The following is a 15,221-nucleotide window of genomic DNA, read 5'->3' as shown; positions in this document are numbered from 1 at the left end:
ATGGAAACACCACAGTCATAGCATCTTTTTATTTTCAGTGTGGCCACCCAGAGGGGGGAAAAGCAAAACAAAACAAAAATAAACTATCCTCATTTAAGAGACCATTTTGGTCTCGTATGATTTTTTTTTTTTTTTCCATGATTGAGTTAGCCTTGGTAGACTCAGCTTGGTCCCTGGTTTCCCACAACCTCAAGTCCTGTAGAAGAATGGATTTGTTTTAGGCCAACTCATGGTTCATGCTATCCTCAGAGTAGAGCCAAGCAAAACTTCTTGTTACACAATTTATTTTGTGCCCTTTTGGGGTGGTCCCCAAATCTCTTTCAGATATGCCAGATCTGGTTCAACTTTCAGAAGCAATATCTGAGTAATGACTCCATCCTGCAACACTCAGGGATTTTGTCTCCATGTCACACATGTGGGAAGAGGGTGTGGGGCCACAGGAGGAAGACCTATAGAAATCACCAAGTGCTCAAGGGCAAAACTGCTAGGAAAAGGATAGGATTCCAGAAAGGCAGAAAAGAAGAGAAGGGAATGATCACTAGCAACATGAGAACAGAGAATCGTCTGGGAATCGGAGAGCAGTGAGGAGCACCTGTGGAAGGGTTGATCCTGGCAAGGGAAGACCGGGGACCAGGTCAGGTCAGTGGAAAGAAAGCAAAGAGGGGAACAAGAAATGAGATCAGGGAGAGGCAGCAGCCAGGCAGCAAAGATGAAAAGCTCTAATCTGACAAGGGAAGAAGGCAGGCAGGAGGGATGTTGGGTGAAAGAATTGCTCCTAGAACAGAAGTTACACAAGGCCTCTTCTTCTGACTCTTGTGACAATTTCAGCCTTAAAATTTTCGTTTCTAATCGGGCTTAGTGATGAGCCTTATCAAGCCTAATCTTCAGGAATATTATGTGCAATAACAAGAAATGGATTGGAAAATCTTCATATGGTTTCATGTGGTTATTTGTGAAAGCTGAACTTAACCAATCTCTAGCTCTCATCACAGTGAAAAACAATGGTGGCCGCAAACCACGTTTCTAGCATTCTTACTCCATACTTTCCATATTTTCAGTTATTCACTCAACTGTTACCAATGGCTGCTCTGCTACCTTCTACTGGGATTTAGGATTATAAAGTGAAATAAGATATTTTCTGTCAGCAGACTGTTCACATGGGAAAAACATACACTTAAAAATAACAATGTGTTGAGAAGTACTATGACAAAGAAACTATAACAGGGATATGGAGGGACCAGAGAGGGTGTCCTCTAGCCATTTCCCTCGTATACCCCCATCATTTACCCCCATATACCCCCATTCCACCTGGAAAGTCTCCTTCCCAACCCTAACCCTCAACCTATATCCCTTGAAGTCCTGACCATTCCTCAAATTATAGATCAAATGCTATTTTCTCAACAAGGTAGTTCCTAATCTCAGAAGGTGGAATTAATCTTTCCATTCTGTGTGCTTCTGTAACATGTTATTTATATCTCTGGATTAAAATTTTTTCTAATTAGTTCTTTTAAAAAAAACCTATGTATGATGAAGGAGGCTATATATATTATAGCCTACTATATATAATGGACTCATAATATATATATATATTATAAGGTAGATATATATAGTATTATACCGTAGTCTACTTATATATAGTTATATATGGCCTGAGTATATAATAAATATCTCTATGGAGGTTTCTTAACTTGCAGTTAGGGTTCTGGTGAGCGCTAAATAGTTCATTTACATCAAGTATGATCTAACAGCCCCCTTTTAAGAGGCTAAAGCTGAAGGCTAAAGTGAATAGACACTGCTGCATTCTGGCAATTGTGAAACCTTGTTTGTACATTTTCTTGTTTTGAAGAGGCATAAAAGAAATAGCCTTTAGACCTAAAATGACCCAATCATTCCTTCCAGCTCTTTCTACCTTGGACAAAGAACAGGGAACAAAATAAAACAAAACAGAACAAAACAAAACTCAAATTAATCACATAATTTTTAATCTGGAAAGGACTCTATATTTCATTTAACCCAATATCTTAATTACAAATAAAGAAACTATATTCTGAGAAATTTAGATACTTATTCAATATTACACAGCAAGAATCAACAATAAATTTTACAACCCTTAAGTTCAAGGATCTTCCCAATAGAACCTTCCCAAAATGTAAACCAAGTAGTTTACCTTTAATAAGAAAGAAAGTGTTTTTTTTTAAAAAAATGTAACAGCATTAAAATGTACAGAGAAAAAAATTCATTGAAAAGCAGTATACATTACAGAGAAATGTCTTCCCATTAGTCCATTTGTCCACAGAGAACATCATGCTTTCACAAACATCAGTGAAAATGTTTGTAGAGTTTAAAGCTTTAATTTAAAAATCTGTCCTTTATGATGTCTGGATCCTTTATCCTTCAGACATCAAATGATTCTATACAGTTAGCAATAAGAATTATTTTGAGGTTCTTCTCCAAGATATTTTAGTATGTTTGGTGGTAGTGGCCATTAACAGGTGTTCTTAACAGTTGCGGAAGTAAAATAATACATCAAGGCTCTGTTGAGAGGTGCACATTCACACATTCTCTCCCATCATGACTTAGGCAAAGGCAGCAGGTGCACTCAAATGTGACACAGTTTACTCCATCTCAGTCCTGCTATTATTGCCAGAAGGCTTGCCTTTTCCCTGCCCTTTCCCACGTCCCCCTGCCCCCATTGTCATCCTGATAGATCTGACCTAGTCCTATAGATGCCCCAGATTGGGCATGGGGGTGCGCACACACCCACACACACCAGGTTGAAGCACTAAAATTGAATTTAAAACTTACTGGGTTCCAATGCTAAACAGGCATATGTATATATAATATGTATATATGTACATGTGTATATGTATATGTATATATAATATGTATTTATCTACCTATATATTCAAAGTGATAATCACTTAGATAAATACCACTCGCTTTTAAAAATTCTTTCATTCACTGCAGAGGATGGTCTGAAGAAACTGGCTTTCAGATAGAGACTACACCCACTGCTCTGCCATTCCCAAGGACCCCTCAGGGGCACAGAGACAGTACCTTGGTTTTGCAGCTACATAGGGGTTTAAATACAACTTCTACCACTTCCTATTTGTGTGATCTTGAGAAAATCACTTAACCTCTTTGAACAATAATTTCCTTAATTCTAAACTGAGGATGTTAATATCTACTTCATGAAGTTATGAAGACTGGAGGTATTGTATGCCAATGGGTGCTGCATGGTAGTGCTCAGTACATAATAGCTATTATGATGCAGATGATGATAAGAGGGAAGAGTTAAAGAGGAAACGGGGGACAATCATGGCCCCCATTTCCCAAATCCCTTCTATATTTCGGGATTTCTCAGCAAGGATTGGTAGAACTTGACTGCTAGCCTTTATCTGGTGAGTATGAAGCTCGAGGTAGAGGAAAGAGAACTAGTAGGGGGAAGTTCAAGAATGGCTAGCATTTAATATGTTATTTTCTTGTCTGGAGCCTACACATACATACACTTAATGTCCCTTCCACTGCTGAGGAAACGGCATTTTACAGTAGTGAGTTCAGCATCTTTTGAGGAATCAAAGCCATTTTTTTTTTCTTTTTGCTTAGCAGGACCAGACTGCACAAAGCAGGGTGAAAGAATTCGCATGATCTCCATGGTGGCTAATCATATAATTTCCAGTTTCAACAGCAGGTCCCAGCTATTTGCTCCTCCGCTACCCCAGCAATTCTAGTACCTGTGAGCTATCCTATGGATCACAGAACAAATGCCCAGCTCCTTTCTACAGTCATGGGGTCAGAGTACACAGCCAACCCACTAGCAGAGCTGGTGTTATGGTTTGAGCCATCTAAAGTACAACAAGGAAGGAGGAAGCCCCAACCTACCCCGGACATGCCCTGAATGACACAGCCATTTAGGGCCTGCCTAAGATGCCATTCTGTTTGCAAACACATACTACCTGCCGTATCACTCAACAAAATAATTCCATCAGAAGGCCTGAAGGCAAATGACTAATGTTAAAAGTGGCCCATGCATCATTTCAGTGACAACTCCACAGGAGCCAATTAAACATGGAAAAGACCTGTTCTGAAGCATGCCCATCTGGCATTTCCCAAGGAGCTGTAGTCAATGGCTGATAAAACATACGTGATCATAACTATAAAGAAATTTCGCAGCCCTCTCCTTGCTCAAAAGCAACCGGGGCCCATGAGGACAATCAACCTGGAAGACACCCAGAAGACGAGGTGAGTAAAGAAAAGCCTGTATTTGAAGCCAGCACTGCTCTTCCTTGTGCACAGAAGGCAAAGATTGGGAGTTGCATGAGGTCATATTTTCAGCCACCAAAAACAAACAAAAAAACCAACCAAACCTCAAAAAAGCCCAGACGGGTCTAGGGAATGCTTGGGAGTTTGTCTGGTAGTCTATGGTGAACTTCAATTGTTATGTCTCCGAGTGAAAGAAAGGATGGGCAGTAGTCCATCCCCTGCTCCTAGGAGTGCTTTCCAGTATCACCATTGTAGGACTTGCTCAGCACACCAGGTCAAACTCACTGTCCAAATATCCTTCCCTAGAACCATACAATAACCACCTTCTGAGTGGAAGGAAGAGGACACATTTAACAAATGAAGTCAAGGCATAAAACCTCCAGCAGAGAGACAGTGGCTGGAGCAGAAATGCTTTTCAAGGCTTCAGTTCTAAATCAGTCAGGCAGACACCTGTATACATACATATATAGAGAGACAAAGCTTCAAACACCACCACCTCATCACACCTAATGACTGCCTGTGATGAGAGTTTGCATTCTCTATTCTGGCTTTTCTAACAACAAAAATGTGTCTTTATACTCAGTTCTGATTCCGAACCTATTCTCTAATGCTTATCTATTTTTTGTTTTTCCAATACACAAGGTCAGATAAATGAGAAATAAAATATTTTCAGTTTTAATTTTGATCCAGATCTAAATTATTTGTGACTTTTAATTCATTACCTTTGATTTCCCCTTCAAGTGATTTAAGTCAATGCACCCCTCACATACACATAACAACAGTAAGAAGGATAATATTCTTAGATTGGGGCTAGCAAATATAAGCAAAACAAACAAACAAACAAACAAATAAAAAACCCACAAGCAAAAACAATGATGCTTCCGTTTTCATGAGTCCTTTTACCAATGATGCAGTGTACTGAAATCTCTTTAAAGCAGTTGCTTCAGTGTTAAGTTTTTGGTTTGAAAATAAAAAGGGGTCACTGACAATTAATTTCTCAGCACAATAGAAAAGCAACCCAACCCCTTAACAACACTAAAATGGCAGAATTAAACACAGTGGGAACAAGTAGGAATAGACGAATACCTGGGATTGCCAGATTGGAAAGGGGGAGGTTGTGAAGGTGAGGGGGGAGCGAGGCCATCCAGTCGGCATTGCAGACCTCCGATGATGTCTTTGTCCCGCTGGGGTTGGGGGAGCAGATGGTCCCCATCCTGAGTTTCCTCCTAGCCTTCCTAACTGCTAGCATCCCTGTTGTTAACAAACTGGCCAGTCTCAGCCCAGTGCCACTCACTCAGTGATCATCACTTCTCGGGCTCTGTGGACGTTTCAGGGCGACGCTTGCCACTCCAGTCTTTCCAAAATGCCTTTCTGGCTGGGAGACGGGGCAAACAGATGGATCCCTACCCACTAGCACCCGCAGTCCCCACTCTCCCCGGCCCAGCCTCTGCTCCACTCCCTTAATCTGCTCAGTCTCAGCTCCGTTAAACTTCTTACGTTCCCCTCTGGAGATGGGGGAAGGTAGGCCCCTACAGATAAATCTTACAGAAACTGAAAGTCCGAGGAGCAGCCACACCCGGAGCCACTCACAAGACAGGTGCCCACCCAGTGTACAGACATGCCTGCCGGTCCATACACGTGTGCGCACCCGGGCGCCCCGGCTCTAACCTGATTTATTTTTCTATATATGTCACTGGGCTGGTACACAAGCTGGGCCTGCCTGCTACTCACTCCCCCGCTTCTCTGCACAGACGCCCCCTGCCCTGTGGCTTCCTGAAAGACACACAGAAGTGCAGCCGGCGGCACCCCGACTCCCGGCAGCCCCTCCCCGCACTGCCGGGCAGATTTGCCGGGCTAGGCGGCCCGTGATTGGCCGCTGGCGGAGCGCGCTCCGATTGGCCAGCGCCTTCCGGGCTGCCCCTCTGTCCCACTCCCACGCCTCCCCTGCTCCCCAGTCTCCTCCCTCCGTTACTCCTTCCTTTCTGTGTGTGTGTACACAGACCCCGCGGCAGCTACTGCATTCGTGGAAACCTGCAGGCTTCGGCCAGTCGGTCCTCAGATAGGTCCTTTTTCCTTCAGTCCCTTACACAGTCAGCACTCAGATGTTCACACACGGAAAGGGTTACGTTTTCCGTAAACCACAGAAGCAGCAGAAATATGACTGGTAAGAGGCCCAGAAAGGTGCTGTATCTCATATTTGGATGACAACATCTAGGATGGTTTGTGTTTCAGGCATTACATAATTAAGCTTCACCTGCACATCACTAGGCAGTAGTTCCGTGCAGTTATTCCCATTTTACAGAGGAGGCAATAATGAAACGTATTTGTATTGTCCTGTTGTTTAGAACCTTTTTTCAAATTCCTTGTCCCATGTGCTCTTCACAGTACCCCCACCAGGCAGGGAGGGTTGCTGATATAATTCCCTTTAGTAGATGAAATGAAAGTCTGGAAGCATTCAGGGAGCTGAATGTGGTGGCACTATTGGAAATCCCATTTTGGAACGAGTCTCGCTAGTATGGAGGCTGCATACAAACTCATTTCCCCGCTTTCTGCAGTGTTCACTACTCCTTCAAATGGTACTTTTCCGTGACGGAAAACTATGAGGTCTCTGCTGGTCTGAGGACTTTGCACATGAAAATCACAGGGACATCCTGGCAAACAGACAAATCAAGAAAAGCGCCCTGGACTTGATGGTAGGATTCCAGAGGGCTTGATGGTAGGGTTCCGAATACTCGATGATACTGTTCCGGAGGGCTCAGGCCAGACAGGTCCTCAGTAACTCAGGAGGACCTTATGGGAAAAGAAAGCGGTTGCCTGAGCTAAGACAAGACTGAGGGCTCATATACAGATCTGTAGGTCAGCTAACATTTAATCACCAAATGGCCCCACCTTATCTCCTGGGCCCCAAAGCACCTTTCCATATACATAACTCCTGCTGCGTAGTGTCCCCTTTTGACATCTTATTAACATTTCCTTTTCCAGGTTATTCTTAACATTCATTTAAACCTGCTTTGCTACATAATATTCCCAGTTTTTCTGTTTTGTTTGTTTGGTTTGGTCTGGGGCATTGTCACTTGTATGTCAAGAAGGTGTGTTACATTTTTCGTTTATCTTCTAATGCTTACAGGGCACTTCAGTATAAACATAGTATTCTTTGTTTTTAAGTATACCACAGGATATTGGGAATATGTCACCTAGGTGTTTGCATCAACAATGTTTTTGGGTTTTTTCCTCCCACGCACTCTCCTAGAAAAATCACTCTGTGAAGTAATATCTTAAGATTTATTTTTGAAGTGACAGCTTTCAGGGCTTCCCCTTCAGCCTAAAATTTCCAAACATAAAACTTTATGGAAGTTGTCTAAGGCAAACACAATGTATTCTTTAGTCTCTACTGTGAAATATTAATTTTAGTGCCTTTTTTCCCCTTTATTTTTCAACTGTTAACCAAAGGAATGAGTGATAGTTAGAAAGCATCAAATTTGGCTGGGCGCGGTGGCTCACGCCTGTAATCCCAGCACTTTGGGAGGCAGAGAACGGCGGATGACGGGATCAAGATATCCAGACCATCCTGGCAAACGTGGTGAAACCCCATCACTACTAAAAATACAAAAATTAGCTGGGTGTGGTGGTGCACGCCTGTAGCCCCAGCTACTCGGGAGGCTGAGGCAGGAGAATCGCCCGAACCCAGGAAGCGGAGGTTGCAGTGAGCCGAGATCTGCCACTGCACTCCAGCTTGGCGACAGAGTGAGACTCCATCTCAAAAAAAAAAAAAAAAAAAAAAAAAGCATCAAATTTTAGACACTTAGCGACATCACTAAGTGAGAACTTGAAAGCAAGTAGAACCACTTCAGAATGAGATGAGTCGCACCTCTCTGAAATTGGCTTTTAAATTTACAGCTACTTGATTTGCCCAAGAAAACAATTCAAAAGAAGGGCAACACTTTTTCCATATATTCCTGAGTCAGTCCTGGGAAAAATCTAGCAAATGAAAACACAGTGTCTAGTACAGTACTTGGCATATAGCAGGTATTCAATATTTATTGGAAGGAGGGAGATGCTTGGTTAAAGCTCTTGGTAAATGTCATGCTCTGCTGGGCTCTAAGTAGTGTCTTAGAGCAGTGCTTTTCAGACATTAATATGTAAATCAATCATATTCTGATTAAATCAATTTGAGATGGACCTGATATTCTAAATATTCAACAAGCTTCTAGCTAATGCAGATACTCCTGGCCCAGACTACACTTTGAGTAGCAAGGCCTTAGAGAACAGGCTCATGTTTGATAGGTAGGATACGCAGTGCTTTTCTCTCTTTTCCAAGATTTTATAATGTTTTTACATAACTTTTATAATCATAAAATAAATGTGCTTAAAAAAACTCAGCTAACAATCTCTAAGATAGTCTTTTTTTTATCCTATTATGTCATGGAAACCAAATTACTAGTGGGATTCTTCTACCATGCCGTAGGTATATAGGGAAAAATGTTTTTTAAATAAAAATTAATGTTTAGAGTTTGGATAGTTAATATTTTTATACATACTATATTATGACATCAAAAGAAGAGAACTCAATTAACAGGAGGACTGAAATTTTGAAGTAAGTAAATTTTAATGAATAATTACAAGCAAACGGAGTGCTTTTTGTGTATAAATCGTTCTGGTAAGTCCTAGGAGTAGAAGAAAAGTGAAATGATCCTTAGGTAATATATAATCCAGTAGAAAAGAGAGTCAAATATGTGAATTGTGCATCGTAATATCAGCCAGAATGAAGGGATAACAGAGACACACAAGTGGAGGAGAATAAAGAGGTATATATTTTGATGGAGGAAGAGCCAAGGGATGCACTGTTAGAGGACATGGTATTCAAACCACGTCTTGAATTCTGAGAAAAGTTTCTGCCTATGGAAAATGGGTGGAGGATTTTGGCATGGGAGAGGCATATGTAACTTGGAAAACAGAGGCAAAGCTATGACAATGAATGATAGATGTGAGAAACAGAAAATATACTAGAGTGACATATGAGAGAAGTCGGAAATATAGTTCATTTACTCTCATTTAATCTTCACAGTCTGTAATTTTACAGTCTGAGCCCCATGAATTAGGTACTCTTACTGTTCCCATTTTACAAAGGATACTGAGGCTTAGTGGCTACATAACCCTGTCCAAGATCTCATGGCTAGTGAGTTGCATAGCTGTGACTCCAAGTCTCTTGATCATTGTGTCAGGGGCTTCCCATTACATGTTACCTGTTACTGTAAACCTAGTAAAGCCTGTTTATGACCAAAGCGTATTAAAGATTGCACTTTTTTTCTATTGACAAAAATGGCCACTGCAGGCTGTTGAGAAAGGGAGGAAAATGATTCACATTGTACTTTAGGAGGGTAACTATGGCAGAATGGAGAATGCTTGGGGAAATAACAGTCTTTCAGATAAATCACTGAAACCAATTAAGCAAAGTGAGAAAAAATGCAAAGACCTGGCACATAGAGACTAAATGCATGGCCTTTCTTAACTCTGATGCTTGCCTTCCCAACCCCACTTCTCACCCCAAGGACCTGTAATTCTAAGGCCGCAGTGGGTAGCTTCCGTGCCTCTTAAATTACTTTTTATTACTTGAACAACTCATCAAACTGTTCATCCATTTTTATTAAACACAACCAATCTTATTTATGTAAATACATATACAAATTTGTTTTCTGGAAATTTTTTCTCCATTACACTCTTATTTCCCCAACCATTCCCCATTCTGTCATAATTATCTTCCTAAAATACAATGTGAATAATTTTGCTTCCCTTCTCAAAAACCTGCAGTGGCCTCTCTTGTAAATATAAAAAAAAATTTCCAAGCTCTTTAATATGCTCTGTTCATAAACAGCCCTCACCAGGGTTACAATAATAATAGGTGACATGTAATGGTAAAGACCCCTCTGGATTCCTGAAGAGCTGACTACAGCCTTTGCCCTCTATTTGGAGACTCCATTATTGTTTGAAATGTCTGTACTTTACAAGTAGTTTGTTTTGTTTGGATTCATATGATAAATGAGTAGTGAGGATCCCAGATAAAGCACCAAAACAGCTTGCCGTTCAGGCATGTGTAGTTGGCAGGATAAGCTGGTCTGATTTTACTTGATTAAAGGCACCCAAAAAGCCTTGGAGGAAGCATATTGATTTAATGATATTGGGACCAGGGCTGTCCCTGGTCCCCAGAGCTAAGCCTCAGGACTGTCTTGCTTCCCAGGCTGTGTGCTAGGTGGGGAAGGAACAGACCCCAAGCAGAATCAGAACACAGGCATGTATTTGGTCTAGGGATATTGCCTAGAGGGGAGTGAGGTTATATGATGCTTTGAGTTCCACAGTGATGTGTCACACACCTTTTTTTTTTTTTTTCTGTCTGGGGAGTGGGGTGGGTGGAAAAGGAATAAGGGACTGAAATGAGCCAAGTAAATGAAAGATGGGATGCAGTAGAAGCTGCTTTGCTTTATGGCCTCGTGCCGGTAGAGTTTATTCCTATTCATTCCCAACCTTATTCACCCAGCTCAAGCCAAAACACTGTATGATAAGGATCAGAGGGGAATGAGGAGATGCAACCAACATAGGTGGTGCTGGGACATGACGACAGCAGCAGCAATTACCTGCAGGAAGAGTGACATCATTGCAGCAACTGGGGATCTTCAGGAGCCTCCAAGGAAATGGAGACACTGAGGCACACACTTGTGGACACATGATACACCTTACACATTTCTGACATCAGAAGACAGAAGATTGGGATCCAGTTATTTTGTTGATTGGGGTAGAGCCTGAGACCATTGTTTTGTCATTGTCACTGTGACCCATTCCCAGATTATACCCAACTGGTGTGTCCTTGAGAAACTGGGTAGAAGAGAAACAACAGCTTAAGCAGGAAGTAGTGCTGTCTATATTATCTCATGCCCACTTGGTATTTATGGCCCACAGCTGGAATTCTGTAACGAGACAAGAGTGAATGGCAGCAATAGCCATAATATTGCTTCTCCCAGATTTGAAAGCTTGGTGTTCAGGAAGACCCTAAGAGCCTCTGTGCCTTTTAAATTTATTGGACATTAAGTTTTTCTGGTATGCTTTGAGAAAATTTCTTTTAACAATAGTGGTTACTATATACTTTTGAGAGGAGCCACTAACAAGTGTGATGATTGTAAAATTTGTATTAATATCCATTCATTTCTGTCTACCACACCACATTCCAGCATCCTCTTCCATTTATCCTTCCCACGCCACCTCCAACCCCTGAAAAGGTAATTGAGAGGAAATAAAGGCCTCAGAGCCTTCCTTTTCTAGCTAGTTAGCTGCGAAGCCCCTGATTTAAGATGTTATAGAGCCACCTGCTGGTAATCAAGGCTCACTTCAGGCACACATAATATTTTCTTTCAGTGTCAGTTATCCTAAAAATGTCTGTAAATCACCAGCAACAGGAACAACTAGGAGTTTATGCAGTATACAGACTTCTGGATCAAATGCCAGTCCTCATGTATCAGATCCTCTGGGGATGGCATCTTTTCTTCCTGTCTTTAAAATATGCTCCTCAGGGGATTTTTATGTCTCAAATGTTTGAGATCAAGGCTTTGAAATGTCAACAAATTTCTCTTCTTTAAAAGAGTTAGAATAGGTAGAATGGCAGAGTAAACAATTCCTATCCATGCTGCATATAACTTTATGCAATTGGAGAAGAATATTTTGGCAGAGGTAGTTGATCTCAACTAGCAGGGAAACCAATTGATCTGCCACCCTTACCTCTTTTTTTTCTCCAGGCTACCCCACCGCAAGGTTCCTAGAATTATAAGAATTATATCCATTATTAGGAGACGTTGTTGGGTTAATGTGTATATTAGTAATCACTTGAGCTTCAGTCACAACAGAATGACCTCTGTACATTTGTTATCATTTAACCAATCTAATCTTGGGAATGCATTATTTTAACAACATGACTCTGCATTTTGGGTTGCCACTATCAGTTGGAAGTAGCATGAGGCCACCTCATCCATGGAGTAAAAATTAGTAATATTATCATTACCTAATATTATCATTCTCTTCCAACTTTTAAAATATTAAAATTACAAGTTTGTACAAAACCTTGACCAACAAAATATTTCTTTTAATAAAGTAAATAAATTTCAATGTAAAGAAAAGTAATGAATTTTTAGTGTGTCAGCAACTCTCTCTGATCAACCCTCTCTGAATGTTAGGTTGTAGTCAAAAGCCCTTATGATGCTTCTTAGCCTTTTGATGATTTTATTTCAAAGGATTCTGATTTGCTTAAGTGTCTGTGGTTGACTCCACAACTCAGACACATGTTCAGCTCTGCCCTTCCTAAACTGCAGAAACTGGTCATGGAGGAAGTCATAGTTTATCTTAACAACATCTGCACCCACAGCTTCCTCTTCCTTTGAGTAGCAGAAGTAAAAGAAAGTAAAATTTATGCCACACGTCTTTCTGTTTCAGCCAAATATAAAGGAGAATATTCTAGAAGTCAGAGTTAGGCAATATAATGAAGTAGAGGAGGAAGTGAGTTCCTATAACTGGAAGCATCCAAGTCAAGCTTGGCACCAATAAGACAGTAACATGATAGAATTGAAGCACTTGATGGCATGATTGAACTCCATGAACTTCATGGTGTTTCCAACCATAGTCTGTTTTTTTCCCCCTGCCGGCTATAGATACCTTTTTATCTTTGCACAGTTAAGCCTTTCTTTCCTCACTCAAATCTTTGACGTCATTTGCTGTAGTAGGATGAACAGAACTTCTATATAAATATGGACTTGATATTCTAAAATCATGCTGCTACCAGCAAAAGCTTGAGATTGTGTTTTGGAAAGTATCTTTACGCTGGTAACACGTTCTAGCCTCTGAGGACACCTCAACATTTTCTCTACCCTTTCCCTGCATTCACCACTCAGGATGACATACTCTTAGCTCAGGAAGCCAGGCTCAGAAAACACATAATGAAGCTCTCAGAGTGGGAAGTATGAATGATCTGGATGGAAGTCACCTTTAGTGCCTCCATCACCTCCACAGTGGTAGGATTGATGTGTGTGCGGCTTGAGGGCAGAGCTTCTCAACTCTTGCACCAGAGGTGCCCTAATCATGAAGCTGAGTAAATGCATACTCCCCAGAGCCCTGTATGGCAAACATGACAAGCATTGATCCTGGCATTTCTTTCAAGCTGCATAGTTTGTTTTTGTGAATTCATTCACATTTTGTTACACACACATGCACACACACACACACAAAATTGATGTTCTGGATGTGCTATGTTTGCCCTGTGGCTTTGAGTCCTTTCTGGCACATGCCTGGAATCTTGTGACCCGTAATGTGAAAGTCCTAGGACTGGAAGAAAGGCACCAAGAAATCAATTAGGCACAAGAAAGCTCTGTTCACTCATGGCCCAGCTCAGTTTAGTAAAGTAGAAGACTACAAGTGGATTTGAAACCAAAGCTTGAAATCGTGTCCATTTGCCCAAACCGTAGGCAACCTGGAGCAAAAGCTGGTGAAGAATCAAGATTGTGAGTCATTAGCGACATGACTGTCTCCGTAAAGAGAGTAGAGGACTGAAAACTTCCCACCTAAACTTAACTCTCTCTTCTTGAGTTGACCCGGAGAAAGTTTCACTTATAGGGCTCATCCTGCCCTTCTGGTACCAAATGTACAATATTAAAGCCCGATGAGTTTACACAGAGGAAGTAGAAGACAAGAGGCCTCTGATTCAGGTCTCAAACTCCTATGACTCTTTAGCCTGCTGAGGTGTATTCTTGCTCCAAGAGTTGTAGACCAAGTTTCCTCACCTGGCTAGACTGGTGTTCTGTGTCTACTTATTTGAGTCTTCACTGATTCCTTGGATCTGTTTTTTTTTTTTTTCCCCTCTGCACCTATGATGCCTGCCTGATTCTACCAATCTGAGCTAAACTTTGAAACTGACTCAGTGGCCTATTCAGCCTAAGGCATCTGCCAAGCCACCCAGATTTAGGTCCTGACCTCTCCTGGCCTGACTGACATGCCACAGTAAAGACCATTAGAAGAAGAGCATTGATTTAAAGTGGATATATCAGTCTGTGATGTGAAGTGAGTCAAAAGAAAAGCTCAACTCACCATACTTGAGTGACAATCACCACTTTTAGCAAATTCCCTGTTCCACAAGGCAGTTTTCTTTCTCCTACGCACTCATTCGCCATTTCCTGTCATTCATTCACACAATAGTAAATTGAATATTACTTTGTGTCTGGCCTCATCCTCACAGTGGGGGTGTGGAGGAGTGAAGACAACTTTCCACCTTTGAGGATATTTGGGTCCAACAGAGTTCACAGCCCGCATTCCGTCATCTTGGATTGACACTGCACATTTTGACATAAACATTAAAGCAACAATAGCAAACCGAAAAATTTCATCTCAGTGGATAGAACAGAGAGTATCTTCAAATAGCATTTATTGAACAAATAAATATTGGTCAAGCTGTGTACCCAAAATTTGGAGTAATAGGTAAAAGTTCTGTAGGGGGAGGTTCTGCAGAAGTGATTGCTGAGCCTTCTTCCTGCCCCTGCTCCTGTGTGAAGAGCCCCCAGTAGGGATGTTGGGCAGGAATCTGCCCAGTTCTGCCAAATGTGTGGGATCTTGCTGCAGGGGCTGCTGTAAACTGTGAACTGTTTCCATAGTTTCTACTAAAGCAGCAACAAGAAACAGTGCTCAAGGGTTTGAGGGAGGAATGAAAGTCTCTCTCTTGGGTGAAGTCTGGAGAAACACAGCTTAGTTTCCTTTGATATGAAATGATTTAATGGGGAGAGGATAAGTTTGCCCTGGAGTTTTGGGAAAATCAAAGGGCTCCATTTATCTCCTTAAGAAAGGAAAATTGATTGAAGTTTTGGTGGATCGCAGCCGATACCTAGGGCAGAATAAGACCCAGAAATGATATAAAAACAGTGAACTTATGGGCTGAA

The 15,221-nt window shown here is 41.4% G+C and overlaps 1 protein-coding gene across 2 annotated transcripts in view; it reads right to left on the bottom strand.

Moving 5' to 3' along the window:
* The window catches only part of PLCXD2 (phosphatidylinositol specific phospholipase C X domain containing 2), a 53,021-nt gene extending 46,929 nt beyond the window's left edge, over nt 1-6,092 (bottom strand). For both annotated transcript variants that reach the window (XR_001887386.1, XM_017882414.1), the window contains exon 1: nt 5,350-6,092. Coding sequence is in view for 1 of the 2 variants with exons in the window: in XM_017882414.1 (XP_017737903.1) it covers nt 5,350-5,512 (163 nt within the window). In the remaining variant the exon portion in view is untranslated. The remainder of the gene's footprint in view (nt 1-5,349) is intronic.
* Nucleotides 6,093-15,221: the final 9,129 nt, after the last annotated feature.

This window comes from Rhinopithecus bieti, unplaced genomic scaffold (genome assembly GCF_001698545.2).
Source record: "Rhinopithecus bieti isolate Rb0 unplaced genomic scaffold, ASM169854v2 scaffold_777, whole genome shotgun sequence".
NCBI classification, from domain to species: domain Eukaryota; kingdom Metazoa; phylum Chordata; class Mammalia; order Primates; family Cercopithecidae; genus Rhinopithecus; species Rhinopithecus bieti.
This window is presented reverse-complemented; position numbering and strand designations above follow the sequence as displayed.